The sequence below is a fragment of the Nannobrachium achirus genome (assembly GCF_963921795.1).
Source record: "Nannobrachium achirus genome assembly, chromosome: 16".
NCBI lineage: Eukaryota > Metazoa > Chordata > Actinopteri > Myctophiformes > Myctophidae > Nannobrachium > Nannobrachium achirus.
Genome location: NC_137823.1, coordinates 61,450,246 through 61,464,686, shown reverse-complemented (window position 1 = coordinate 61,464,686; position 14,441 = coordinate 61,450,246). Strand labels below are relative to the sequence as shown.

The 14,441-nt window shown below is 43.3% G+C and overlaps 1 protein-coding gene across 1 annotated transcript in view; it reads left to right on the top strand.

Moving 5' to 3' along the window:
- Nucleotides 1–12,566, top strand: part of thbs1b (thrombospondin 1b) — a 30,584-nt gene extending 18,018 nt beyond the window's left edge. The window contains exons 15-23 of the mRNA XM_080745104.1: nucleotides 764–871; nucleotides 2,106–2,265; nucleotides 3,117–3,235; nucleotides 6,639–6,873; nucleotides 7,454–7,681; nucleotides 8,515–8,786; nucleotides 9,521–9,618; nucleotides 9,741–9,880; nucleotides 10,357–12,566. Of these exons, the coding sequence (XP_080601230.1) occupies nucleotides 764–871; nucleotides 2,106–2,265; nucleotides 3,117–3,235; nucleotides 6,639–6,873; nucleotides 7,454–7,681; nucleotides 8,515–8,786; nucleotides 9,521–9,618; nucleotides 9,741–9,880; nucleotides 10,357–10,364 (1,368 nt within the window). The 3' untranslated portion in view covers nucleotides 10,365–12,566. The remainder of the gene's footprint in view (nucleotides 1–763; nucleotides 872–2,105; nucleotides 2,266–3,116; nucleotides 3,236–6,638; nucleotides 6,874–7,453; nucleotides 7,682–8,514; nucleotides 8,787–9,520; nucleotides 9,619–9,740; nucleotides 9,881–10,356) is intronic.
- The last annotated feature ends 1,875 nt before the right edge of the window (nucleotides 12,567–14,441 follow it).

Sequence of the window (14,441 nt, the reverse complement as noted above, 5' to 3'; positions counted from 1 at the left end):
CCTCTAATATTTGACAATTTGGCCAATGTTTAATTTGCCATTTTAGAGGTATTAAAAAGTCCTTCAATTGTCACTTTAGAAATGTGCAGTTACCCCTCTATACGCTTAAACCTTATGTTGGTTTGTTTACTGTTGAGTGAGGAAACAATGTTGCACATTAAGTTAATCATCTGGGGACCCCGCAAAATAATTTGGGGACCCCCTTGGGGTTCCAACCCACAGGTTGAGAACCACTGAAGTAGGGTACTTAGGTACAGGTGTTAGGTATATTTACTTTACTTGAGTGTTTCCATTTTTCAATACTTTATACTTCTACTCCACTACAACTCAGAGGCAAACATTGCACTTTTTTACCCCACTACATATTAGATACCGTAGTTGCAAGAAGGTAGATACTGTAGTTAGTGGCAGTGGTGTAAAGTTACTATGTAGTTAGTGGTATGGCCAGGTTTTAGAGCTCCAGAGCCTTTTACTGTAGGTCTGAGTTAAGTCTAGGAGAGTCCAATCTGGATAGCCATCCGCAAGGAAAAGTTTGGTCGCTCTTTTGCAGTAATGCGGAAGTCTGTAATCGAGAGACTAAGGAGAGTCAGACAGAGACAGTATTTCATATTGTATATTCATGAAGGTAAAGCCAGCAGGCCAAAGCATGTCATTGAGGGTTAATGGTTAAATGCGCTTTACACAATATAAATGATACGGTATGTCTGTTACAATGTCTGACTGTGACACGTTACACCTAACCTGGTGTTTCTCTCTCCTCCAGGACAACTGCCCCAACCTCCCCAACTCGGGGCAGGAAGACTACGATAAGGACGGCATCGGAGACGCTTGTGACGATGATGACGACAACGATGGCATTCCTGATGACAGGGTAAGAAGCTGTTGAATCGTCAAGTGATGGCAAAGGTTCGGCTTAGTCATTGTGTGTGTGTGTGACTGTGTGTGTGCGTGTGTGTTCGTAGGCGGGTAATAAGGGCAGGAATTTCATTTTATATAGTCATCATTCATGTCACATAAAAGTGTGTGTTTGTGGGGGCGGATGGGGGAGGATGGGGGAGGAAGGGGGATGCAGCAGGAAGGTGAATATTTCTCTGGTCTGAGCCAAACCTCAAATTCCAGCGCAGGTAAAACTCTGAAGGAGCCACAGTGTGTCCTGCTAATCCAACCGTTAGATTTGGGCCCTGGGGGCGGGGCGGTGTGGGTGAGGGGGGGGGGACTAAAAATAAAGCAACCCTTTCATGGCCGTTCTCCCCCTCCCAGCAGTAAAATAGAGCCACAGCAGCGAGTGACGAGCGCCGAATCAGAACATTTGCATCTGGTGTGATTCCAACCACATGAACCACTGCTCCCCTATTCCGGGGGCGTACGTTCGGGCAAAAATAGCCGCTCTACAAGCTTCTACTCACGTATCGGACCAAGTACAGAGTTGAGTTTAAAAGCATAGAGGGTTTAAAGGGGCAACCACCAAGAATTTCAAATTTTACATTTTTTTCTTGTTTTTTGGTCTTCCAGCCCAAAAAAAACAATTCATTAACTCTAAGCCTTGCCTTTCATTTCAGTGATTTTCTGAATGGGCGTGTCTGAACGGTACTCTTTTGAAATTGGGCCCCATTCTATATCACAGGGGGCTCATTTCCTATTGGGCCCCCTCGAGAAGGCTATATTCTATATTCCCTCGAGAAGGCTATATTCTATATTCCCTCGAGAAGGCTATATTCTATTGAGACTATACATATGAGGTAAAGTGGTGCTAAAAATTGGAACGATACAGAGAAGATTACAATTGACTCTACATGGTTCTCATCGTGGTTCTCTAATATTCTTTGTATCGTTCCAATTTCAGCCCAAAGACAGCGCCCCACTGTCAACAAAGGACATTTTAGTATTGCATCTGAAACGGCTTGGAATTAGAGACAGACAGAACATTACATTTCAATATCTGAGTGGTTGTTTAGGTTAAAACCTGTATAAGACCGTATTATGGACAAATATTTATATAAAATATATATTTTTTAAAGCATGGTGGGGCCCCTTTAACACTGTCCAAGCAAAACGACTTGACCTCGCTGTCTGTCGCTCATATCACCCTTGTCCCTCCAAAACAGGACAACTGCCCGTTCATCTACAACCCCAGGCAGTACGACTACGACCGCGACGACGTCGGCGACCGCTGTGACAACTGTCCCTACAACAGCAACCCTGATCAGACAGACACCGACAACAACGGGGAGGGAGACGCCTGCTCTGTGGACATTGATGGAGATGGTGAGGACCATGTCTGTGTCTGTGTTGGGACGATGGAGGGTCCATGCCTCTGCTTTTGATCATTCTTATGGTGGCTGGGAATATGTTATATGCTTCTGGTCAGGCTGAATTAAATACATTTTTGATTGATTATTTATTAGACAAAAAGATGGAGAACAGTATAGTATAGTCAATACAATAGAAAGTACAGTTAAACACCCTGCCTAAAAGGAACATACCAAATCCGTTTTTACGTTGGAAGTCCATGCATTTCCGCTTGGGAAAATGTAGACTGTCTGACGTTTGCACATTTTCACTAAATCTGTTAAAATGTGTCATCTTTCAAAAACCTTAATGTTTCTTCTCAAATTGCTGGTTGATCGGTTATTTTTGGTATTCGTCATACAAAGAAGCATTAGAGTGTTGTTATTAACGATAACTGACACTAAAAGAGTGAATGGATTTACTACTTTACAGAATTTAGATCAAATCAGACATAGAAAAGAATTGCTGCAAATCATTCGATCTGACCCTGGAAAAAAAAACTGAAAAATGAACCTAAAATATGTTAAAAACTAAGTTTGTGGCTAACTGAGTGGCCGACTGAGTTCGGTTCCAGCTCTTCCTGGCTTCTTGTCAAAGTTTCGCTGAGCAAAGCACTGAACCCATAACTGCTCCCGATGAGCAGGTGGTGCCTTGTGTAGTTGCTTCTGTTGTCATTGTGTGAATGGGTGAATGTAACGCAGTTTGTAAACCACACTGAAAACTCACAAAATAATAATATGAAATGTCAAAGCTATAACAACAGTGGCTGGAACCACTGAGTAACTGTGTCTGTTCTAACCTAGATGATGTGTTTATGTATCCGTCAGGCATTCTGAATGAGAAGGATAACTGTCCTTATGTGTACAACGTGGACCAGAGAGACACGGACCTGGACGGAGTTGGAGACATGTGTGATAACTGTCCTCTGGAGCATAACCCTGACCAGGTGTGTACAGGCACGCATGCACGCGCGCGCGCACACACACACACACACACACACACACACACACACACTAGGGCATTAACGAGTCGACTCCCACCAGAGAAAGTCGAAGTTGAAATCCTTTGTATTTCATTATCTTTGCTCCATGTGTGTGTCTGTACAGCATTCAAACATTGTCAATGACGGAATGATCCAATATTACATTGCTACATTACATTTGGTATAATATGGTTCTATTGTGAAAATAGCAGATCTACATGCTCACAACGCCTCGCGATGCGAGGCGTTGTGAGCATGTAGATCGGCTATTTTCACAATTTCTGCCTCTATATATTTGGCAATTTGGACAATGTTTAATTTGTCATTTTAGCGGTATTAAAAAGTCCTTAAATTGTCACTTTAGAAATTTGAAGATACCCTCTATACACTTAAACTTTATGTTGGTCTGTTTACAGTTGAGTGAGAAAACAATGTTGCACATTAAGTTACTCGTCTGGGGACCCCCCAAAATAATTGGGGGGTCGTGTGTGATGTGATGACGTCATCAAACGATAAAGTCGACTTCAACTCAACTTTTTTACTGAGGCGACTCGCACACGCACACACACACACACACACACACACACACACACACACACACACTCCACCCTTCCCTATTTTCATTCCACTTCACCCACTGCCCTTCTCTATAGCTCAGCATCCCTCTCTTTTTCAGTTGAAATCCCCCTTAAGCCCGATTCATCCTTCGTCGTACGACGACATCACGCAAGCAAAAATAGCCGACCTACAAGCTCACGACACATCGCATCTGCGACACTTTGTGAGCTTGTAGGTCTGCTAGTTTCGACGCGCGACAGAGCATACATTAAGCATTACTGATTGGCCCTGTGTAGCCGTCCTAGGCTTTTGCACGCTACATGAAAGGAGGCGCAAATCCCACGCAAAGCCCAAGGGCATATCAGTTCAATAAGGCGTGCTAGGGGGGATCTTTTCAATGGCCCATTGACGTTAGTTGACGTTGCCAGAGTGCGAGAAGAGGCCCATGGCTGGTTATTGACCGTAATCGGACAAGGTGGCGTGTCCTGGGCAGGCCTGGAATTTCGTCATTTTATGGGCACGGCAACTTGGCCTTTGGTGTTGTCCATTTTGTGAGGGCACAAAGGCCAAATGTCAGGGCAGGAAGGCCATCAAATAAAACAAGATTGTAGTCCATTGAAAGAATTTGTAATGGTATTTACAATCTGATCCATGCTCAGCCCTGCACCAATCAAAGTCACTGGATTGGTTTAAAGATGGGGACTCGGGGAGTTAAGATTTCAGAATCTCAACAAAAGACACTGGCGTCTACATGACAAGAAAGACTGTCTACATATTGACCAAAGAGACAGAGCAGAAAGTGGTACAGTCAGCTGGGGCTTTAAGACCACTGTGGCCTCAGGTCATGCCATTGGTTTGTGGGGCATTAAGGCCACTGTGGTCTCAAGTCATGCCATTGGTTTGAGGGGCACAAGGCCAAACTGAGGGGCAACGGCGGCCATGGCATTCATGGCCTCCATGAAATTCCTGCCCTGGTCCTGGGTGTCATGCACTCAAAAGTATGATGTTTGAGTAATATCTCCACCACAGGAATGATGGTAAATTGCTGTGGAAAAGCTCGGCGCTGTGCTGTGCTGTGTGCATGGCATGCTCCATGTGCACACTATGGCCTGGCCCAGTCCACCTGTGCTACGGTACACTGCAGAGGAGGAATGCTGGAACAGAACAGTAGGCCCTGTAAAAGAGGGGGTGGGCGGCGTAGTTTCCACACGTTTGGTTTCAAAGGGTTTTGTTCTCTTTGAAAAGTACACGAGTGAAATATTTCGTCCAAATGTTTTGGCCCCATTAAGACAAATGCCCCGCAAAAAAACACCCTCCCTCATTTCTTCCCTCCATCGCTTTAACTCCGTCCTCATGCTGCCGGGATGAGTGTGTGTGTGCGTGCGCACGCGTGTGCGTGCGTGTGTGTGCGTGCGCACATGCGTGTGTGTGTGTGTGTGTGTATGTTTGTAGTCCTGCATAACCAGTGGTGGAAAAGGTACTCAAAGGTTTTACTTAAGTGAAAGTATCAATACTGTGATGTAGAAATACTCTGTTACAAGTAAAAATCTGGAATTCAAAGTAAACTGGAGTAAAAGTACAAAAGTATTGGTATCAAAATGTACTTAAAGTACCAAAAGTAAAAGTACTCATAAAGACAGAATGTCCCTTTTCAGATGTATAAAAATCATTCTTCATCAACTTGATGACATCACACATTCTACTTTACAATACAAACCCCCAAATCAATCCTCCAGTTCTAGGCAACACAGAAGAGGGGGAACTTTTTTTCTATTTCCACACAACTCCTCTAAGTTATATTAATTAAATAGTTCAATATTGAAAATGGGTGGTCTTCCCCTTTAAGTACAGTACTTAAGTAAATCTACTTAGTTACTTTACACCAGTGTCCATAACTGCAGTATGGAGGCTTCTAGTGCCAAGCGAATTGACGTAGGAGGAGCAGGGAGTGGTGTGGTGGAACCTTTGATTGTCAGGAGATGAAGAACGGCGACATGCTTTGGACAAACTGGCAGTTTTATAAAGGGGGAAATAATCGGGAGTTCTAAGAACGGACCCAACATGAAAGCAGGAAGAGAAGAGGAGTTGAAAGAGAAAAGGCATATTGAACAGAACAGAGGTGTAATGAACCAAGTGCTGTGAAATCTACTGACTTGAATCCTAGCATCCCTATTCTGTGGCGGGATCATTTCAGAAAATAGCAGACACAAAATCTCAAGGGGAAAAAAAGAGCAGACAAATACAGAGCCGGCCCCTGAATGACCCTGAAGCATTAGTTGACTAAGAGTTTAATGGTTAAAGAGGCGGTGCCATAGTTTTGTACTTTTTCTGGTTTTCATGTGTCTAGGAGGTTGACAGTACTTCATCAGACCCCCTGGTGTGGATGTTATGAGCAATTATGTATTCCCTTTGTATTTTGGATTTCTTCCTTGAGGCTGCCACCTTGTGGGTCAAAAGTGCCGATCCAAAAACACAGATAGAGTGATATCATAGAATCATCCCCTCCACTTTTACCATTCACCCAACACTGTGGGTGTGGCCAACTTCAGCCGGATCACCACCCACCTGACCAACTAGGCATACTTAATGAACTGGTGGGTGTGGCCACATAAAAACCTAATTTTAACTCTTTCTGTACACATTTTTGGAAAAAAGCTTCCTCCTAGTATAATCATAATACCTGATACCTGGGGGGGGGGGGGGGGGGGAATCATGGCACTTCATCTTTAATAATCACCAATGCCAATAAGTAACTCATTTGGTGATTTTGGTCATGACGATGTTCGCTCCTCTACTCCCAACGCCTCAGGTGGATTCAGATGACGACCGCGTGGGTGACAAGTGTGACAGCAACCAGGACATCGACGAGGACGGACACCAGAACAACCTGGACAACTGCCCCTACATCCCCAACGCCAACCAGGCTGACCACGACAAGGACGGCAAGGGAGACGCGTGTGACCACGATGACGACAACGATGGCATCCCCGATGAGAAGGACAACTGCAGACTCGCCCACAACCCTGACCAGCTGGACTCCGATGGTGAGTTGGAACATACTTAAATTCCTACATACGGTACGCGTTTGTTGACCGAAGTCCCCCAGAGGTCTTTACTAGGCCCCTCTTCTTACAATATTTCCCTTGCAGAAAATATCAGATTTACAAGCTAGATATTTCCTTAGAAGGTTTGCCCCAGAATAGGGATGCTACCACACTGTGGTTAAGCAGAAAAGAACTGAATCAATTATGGAAAATAACCAAATCAGTTGTTTTTATTGCGCAATACTTGTAGTGCTGCGATTGCGTTCTCCACTCTCGTTCAGAATATCGGACTATTGATGTACTTTTGATCAGTATAGTATACATTATGCAGTATTACTTCATTTTATGTATTTATTCATTTTTGTGTCAGCATATTGGCACTGGATAAACTGTTATTTACCGGTAAATTGTGTCTGAATAATCCCGTAAGGAATGGGCTGTGAAAGGTAGCCAGACACAAAAATAAAATCATTCATTCATTCATTGTAGAATGCCTAAAAAGTTTATAATTCAGTTTTTCACCAGGCTTTGGCTCAAGTTAATGGATATACTGTGTATTATCATGTACTATATTTTACAGGTGATGGCCGTGGCGATGCTTGCAAAGACGACTTCGACCAGGACAACGTGCCAGACATCTACGACGTGTGTCCGGAGAACTTTGACATCAGCGAGACAGACTTCCGCAAGTTCCAGATGGTACCGCTGGACCCCAAAGGCACCTCCCAGATTGACCCCAACTGGGTGGTCCGCCACCAGGGCAAAGAGCTGGTTCAGACCGTCAACTGTGACCCTGGCATCGCTGTCGGTAAGTAGGCCCGTGGATAAACTGAGCGATTGATTCTAGAAGCAATATGTCATACCGTTGTTGTCGAGTGAAAACCTTGTATGTCCAAAACCGTTGGTTTTTAAAAAAGATTTTAAATTATTTAAACAGCAGATCTACAAGCACACAACACCTCGCACCCTTGTAGATCTGCTGTTTTCAGTACTTTTGTGTTACGGCCTTGTATGATGAAGCAGGGCTTTACTTTGCGAAAGAATTTACAAATTTGAAACCAGAACACCACACCCACTGCTATGCCCTATAGAGCAGGAGTCTTCAACAGGGGGTCCAGGACCCCTAGGGGGTCCTCAGAGTTACTACAGGGGGTCCTCCAAATATTTGTGGTAAAAAAAAAATTCTCCTTTTCTATATTAACCACTTGAACCCTAGCGTCCATATTCTGAGAACTTTAGCCAAAAATAGCTCACAAGCCCCAAGCTTGTGACACAAGCCCCAAGCTCACAACACGCCCTTGTAGACGATCTACAAGCTCACAACGAGGCGTTGTGAGCTTGTAGATCGTCTATTTTCGGCAAAGAGTTTTGGTGTAGAGGGGAAAAAGAGCAGACTAAGTACAGAGTGAAAGGTATTGATGGTTCAAGTGGTTAAATACCCAAAATACACTAATGATTGTGCTTCATCTCTCACTCGACTAAGGGGTCCTTGGCCTGAAAACGTTGAGGACCCCTGCTATAGAGTTTTAACGTTTTAACAAAAACTAATTTGTACCAGAAAAGCATACATACAGGCACAACACCTTTACTTCCTAAATGAGTGTACCACATCAACAGTGTCATTCTCTCTCTCACCACCAGGTTACGATGAGTTCAACGCGGTGGACTTCAGCGGCACCTTCTTCATCAACACGGAGCGAGACGACGACTACGCCGGCTTCGTGTTCGGCTACCAGTCCAGCTCCAGGTTCTACGTGGTCATGTGGAAGCAGATCACGCAGACCTACTGGTCCAACAAGCCCACCAAGGCCCAGGGCTACTCTGGCCTGTCCATCAAGGTGGTGAACTCCACCACTGGGCCGGGAGAGCACCTCAGGAACGCCTTGTGGCACACGGGCAACACCCCAGGACAGGTGAGATATGGGACATGACGTCAGAGCATAGTCATATCATTTATATAAACTAAAGAGAAAATATCGTTGTTGTCGGGTGGAAACCTTGTATGTCCAAAACCGTTTGTTTTGTATTAAAAATAAATAATAGTGAAAATAGACGATCTACAAGCACACAACGTGATCAGCTATTTACAGTTTTATGCAACATTCTTGTATGATGAAGCAGGCCTTTACTTTACGAAAAAACACACACATTTGAAACTTGGAGATACAAAGTATTCTGCCCGACAGTGACGATATATTGTTGCGACCGTTAGGTCACAGTTACTATGAAAAGCTCCGCCGGCTGTCAGTCTGTCCGTCACGTCACACTTTTGCCCTACTCATATCTCCGCCACCGTTGGCCCTATCAATGCCAAACTGTGTACACACACTCCTTGGATGGCAAATCACAACCTCCAACATTCATTTCTCACATGGCCCTCTTCTAGCGCCACCATCAGGCTGACTTTTGGACACTTTTTTTGACACATTTTTGGACACTGCTCCTACAGATTTTGGGCTAAAATCACGCAAAGCGGTACACAGTATCTCTAAAGTCATGTCATCAACATGGATCTGTCTCATTTAGCGCCACCATCAGGCCGATTTTTACATGCGACCTGGCGGTCGCTTATCTCCCGATTAGGGAGTCTTACTGGTAATAGTTTAACTGTGTTGGAATCATAAAATCGATGTTGTCCCTTCCTTAGGTGCGAACTCTCTGGCACGACCCTAAGAATGTGGGATGGAAAGACTTCACGGCCTACAGATGGCACCTCATCCACAGGCCCAGAACAGGACATATTAGGTGAGCTACAGTAGAGGCTAGCTTTGGTCCCTTGTAGTTGGGGAAAAACGGATTAGGAGAGATTATTCAAGTCCTTATGGGATTCATTGTAATTTAACATTTAACATGCTTTACGTCTACAGAGTTGTGATGTACGAGGGTAAGAAGATTATGGCCGATACCGGCAGCATCTACGACAAGACGTACGCCGGTGGGCGACTAGGCCTTTTCGTCTTCTCACAAGAGATGGTTTATTTCTCTGACCTCAAGTATGAATGCAGAGGTATGGATTATAGGTTTATAGTGATATTGTGCTACATTCATGTTGTATAAAGCCCTCTTCCCACTGCAAGGTGGAACCAGAACTTTCAGGAACCTGAACCTATTTTTTTGGTTCTGGTTTTGTTTCCATTGTGTACGGCCCGGTTCCAGACAAGGTTCCTGGAACCTTTTTTTATGTCCTGCTCCTGAGGTAGAACTAAACTTGAGTTCTGGGAACCTATGGGCGGGGCCAGCAGCGCTGCTGCTGTTTTTTGGGGACCTTCCCGGTTAGGTCTGGTCATATGGAAATGTAAGCAGAACAATTGGTTCTGGAAAGTTCTGGTTCTAGTTCTGGGTCGGCCCTACAGTGGAAATGGGGCTATAGTTGGTGAACACAAACAACATGCTTGTTTTACTCGCCATAAATACAATGGCAATCAATAGATCATGATAAGAAAAAATATTTTTTGACTAATAATATTACTTTTGTCCTCACAGATGCATAAACGCGCTGCACAGGAAGCTCTGAGGAATGCACCTTTCTGTATAAAGTATGAACTCGATGTATTCCGACGCAAAGTCCAGGGACCGATTTATCTCCGTAAACTCTTTCTTCTGCGGGCACGCACACACACACGGATGGAGCCAATGGATGGGCACGTGTGGTCAGCCTCAGGGTAACTTGAAGCTGGTTGGGAACGCAGCAACCAACCAACCAACCGGCTGACTGCCAGTTGAGGATCAGAGAATCGATCCTGCCACCCTTCTTTCTCCCTGACCCTGCCATCCACAGAGAGAAGGGGAAGCTTAGGGAAACAAATAACCTTGCCCTGTTGCTTTGCATGAGCAGGGAGAGCCAACAGCTCTCTGTTGTCCCCAGCTCTCCTCACTCTGTCTCGCTCCCTGAAAGACCTCGATCAATCGCTGTGCGGGAGCAGCTCCCCATAGATGACTATGCACTTGCAAGCCTTTACATCTCTCTCTCTCTCCCTCTTTCCTCTTCGGACTCAGTGCCTCTCTCTCTCTCTCTCTCTCTCTCTCTCTCTCTCTCCTCTGTGCCTTTCTCTCTCTTACTTTCTGGATGGACGTCCCAAAGAAAAAGACTGATGAAAATGATTCCTTTGGCTTTACTGAATCTACCAGGATGTAGATTCAACAGAATGACGCAGCAGCACTGAGGCGTCGGGAGGATGAAGAAAGCAATAAGACATTTGTTTCCTTTTTTCTGTCACAGAACACTTTTGACCTTGTTTTCGTTTTTTGTAAGAACCCATTAGGAGCGAGCAAGAATCGGAGGGAACATTATGTTGTGTATGTTTGTGTGTATGTGTGTAAGGTGAAAGAATGGTCATACTGTAAGATGTAACGTTAAACCTGCTTGCTTTGACCCATCAGGGCAAGAACAGATAAATATAGAAGAGTTTGCGGAGACAGAATTATTAAAGTAACGTGGCCATTTGCTTTTTAAGTGTCTTTGAAAAACATACCGGGCTTTCAGTATCACTGGCTTTGTGGCAGGCAGTACAGAAGGATCCATGTTGGTCGACTGAACAGTATTCTCAGGGTGAGATGGAAATAAATAACCATCTTAGCATATCAAACCAGTACAGAGAAAGAACAACCATGGCGGTACCATGCAAAACGTTTAACAAGACAAAAGCCGGAGCCAGTTGTATTGAGGCCTCTGAATGAAACGCTCCCCCACTGACGCAGACATCAAGTAAGGGGCTTCTCCCTCCAGCTCATTGAGGCTTTGAATTTGAAAATATGTAAATAAATGTAATTTATTAACTCTTTGCCTACAATGTAGGCAGCAAAATTCATTTGAGTACTTAAAAGAAAAAAGGTGAGAACTCCCCCAAAACCTCATGTCGAACAGTTGGCCCAGATTCAGGTACAGTCAGCCATAATGGTGTCGTAAAGTAAGAAGCAACACTCTGGACAGTGTCTTATCATATCGTTCTCTATAAAGTAAATTATAGGTATTAGGTGATTCCTAAGGTAGGTCTACTTAGTATAATACGTTATGTTGACCTCCTGTGTGCCTTTTCTTCAGAGAGAGATGAAAAACAAAGGATACTTATGATGTACAAATATTACCTCATTGCTGTTATATAATTTGATCAAACAAAAACCTTAAGTAATTCTTTCATTAGCTTTCAAAATTATCGGCATCTTAACCGCTACTGTAACATGAGATGTAAATACTAGTAATATGTATCTTTAAAAAAATCCCAGACCCCCAACTTTCCTACTCCGACCATGACCCACCCCAGTGGAGAATACAGTACAATGGGAGAGTTCTTTTTATATATAAATATAAATATATAAAAATGATTTGTGCTCTGTTATGCGTGTCCAATGCTCTTTTTAGCAGATAAATTATTGTTCTGTTTTCGTCCTTAGCTGTTTGTTGTGAGAGGTTGATTTGTGTGTATGAGTGTGTAGATAAATGCTATTTAAATAATTTATCGGGATCCGTCGCCAGATTAAGGGGGGCGTGTCCATCTGTATAAACGGTTTGCACACTGACGTGAGGATGTTCTGTTCTTTATCGTTTTTACCTTTTTTTTTGTTATTGTGTATCGTTATTGTCACCCATTATTTTTGTACAATTTAGTGTCGCTTGTTTGTAAACATTTTTACTTTAGTTGTAAAATGCAAAAATGCTGTTTTTATCCATAGCGATTATTTTGTTACGTACCTTCCAGGACAATAAATAGTTGTTAAAAAGTCTATTGCTTGTGTACATTTCTCATCTTCAAAATGGATAAGATTGTAATCATGTGTAACTGACTGGTAAGTCATAATTCTATCCATCCACAGGTTGTCAATGGATTTTTCTTTTCTTATGAGGAAAGATTGGCAATGAACTATCAAGACAACAGTAACATATTGATTGGCTACAGCTGTGCTGCTGATGCAAGCATGTCTTGCATTAAAATCTCTAGCTGACTCAAACCACACTCCTCCTCGAGGCAGGGATCTGCTAGAAGCCTTTATTGCATGTGCAGGAGTATGAATATAACTAATAAGTTAAACACTTTCAACCTGGTGTCCCTATTTTAGGCATGACAACAATATGCAAAGCTTTGTTTTTGTAAGGTTCCCAGAAATGTGCCCATCTACAAACTGGCAAGATGTGACGCGTTGTGATCTTGCAGATCTGCTTTTTTCACTGAATGAGATAGGGCAGGGGTCTTCAACAGGGGGTCCGTTATCCAGGGGGGCCCCCAAAATCTTTGTGTGATAAGATAATTCTTTTAAATGAACAACTTGAACCCTTGCATCCCTATACTAAGGAGAAATTCAGCCAAAAATAGCAAGTCTACAAGCTCACAACGCCTCGTGCTGCGTACTTAGCAAATCTACAAGCTCAAAACGCCTCGTGCTGCGAGCCAATTGAGAGCTTGTAGATCAGCTATTTTTGGCAAATAGGTTTGGTGTAGAGGTTAAAAAAAGATCTGACCAAGTACAGAGTGAAAGGTGAAATTTACTGTCAACGTAGTGAAATGTCTGGGAAAAAAAACACATTTATATGAATCCAACATATACTGATGACAGTGCTTGAAAATCTGCTACAAAATGTTATACAATATGTAGTGGGGGGTCCCTGCTTTATCTCCCTCTCAGCTAAGGGGTCCTTGGCCTGAAAACGTTATAGACCCCTGGGTTAGAGATACGAATAGGGGAAGTGCATACAGGCCTTTACCACTGCTAAAAGGCACACATGGCCTGTGATGTGGTTCCACGTGAGGAATGTGGCACTGCTTCTCTCTTCCTCAGCTTGATGTTTCCCAACTCACTGTGATCCTGGACAGACCTTTAGAATGCCAGGGTTAAAGAACACGGAGGAGAGCAAATAGTAAGGCAGACACAAAGCCTGACATTGACAGGCAGGCTTTGGGCCATAATATGTACGGAGGAGTGAAGTAATTCACTTGTCAAGATCAATATTCTTAGACGAGCCCTTAATCATACACCTACAGCTACTGCGTGGTGATGCCCAGATATGGAATATGTAGGGACATTTCAGTCAAAATACTGTCTCTTAACCACTTAAAGGGATATTCCACTTTCAAAATAACTTTTGGACATTTTATTGTCTAATCAGGCTTTTATGAACACCCTGAACAGTTTTTAATTTGCTTCATTCAGTATTTAGATATTTGATGTAAGTGTTATCAGGCCCTCCTTTCCCCATACACACCCATTGTAACTTCAAACTCCATTTTAACCATGATAGATTCATTAAAAACATCTATTATTTTTTCTGGTGATTCATAATACCATCCTAATATGTGAGCAGGCCGTGTTTTTTCAATAACTGTTTTCAATTATGTTTAATAATTTTTAGGGAAAATGGAAAAAAAAAAATTAAGAGTACATTACATTTTTGTCAATTTTGGTCAAACAGGGACAGCAGGTTGGAAGTGGTTAATAATATCTATTTAACTGTGCATTGATTGGTTGGTTGGCCTACTATCCTCAAATGCCCTCCTGTTGACTCACAGCCTTGCATAGAATGTGTGAGGACGGAGCATCATCACATCATCACATAGGCTCCACAGTCCACAGCAGGT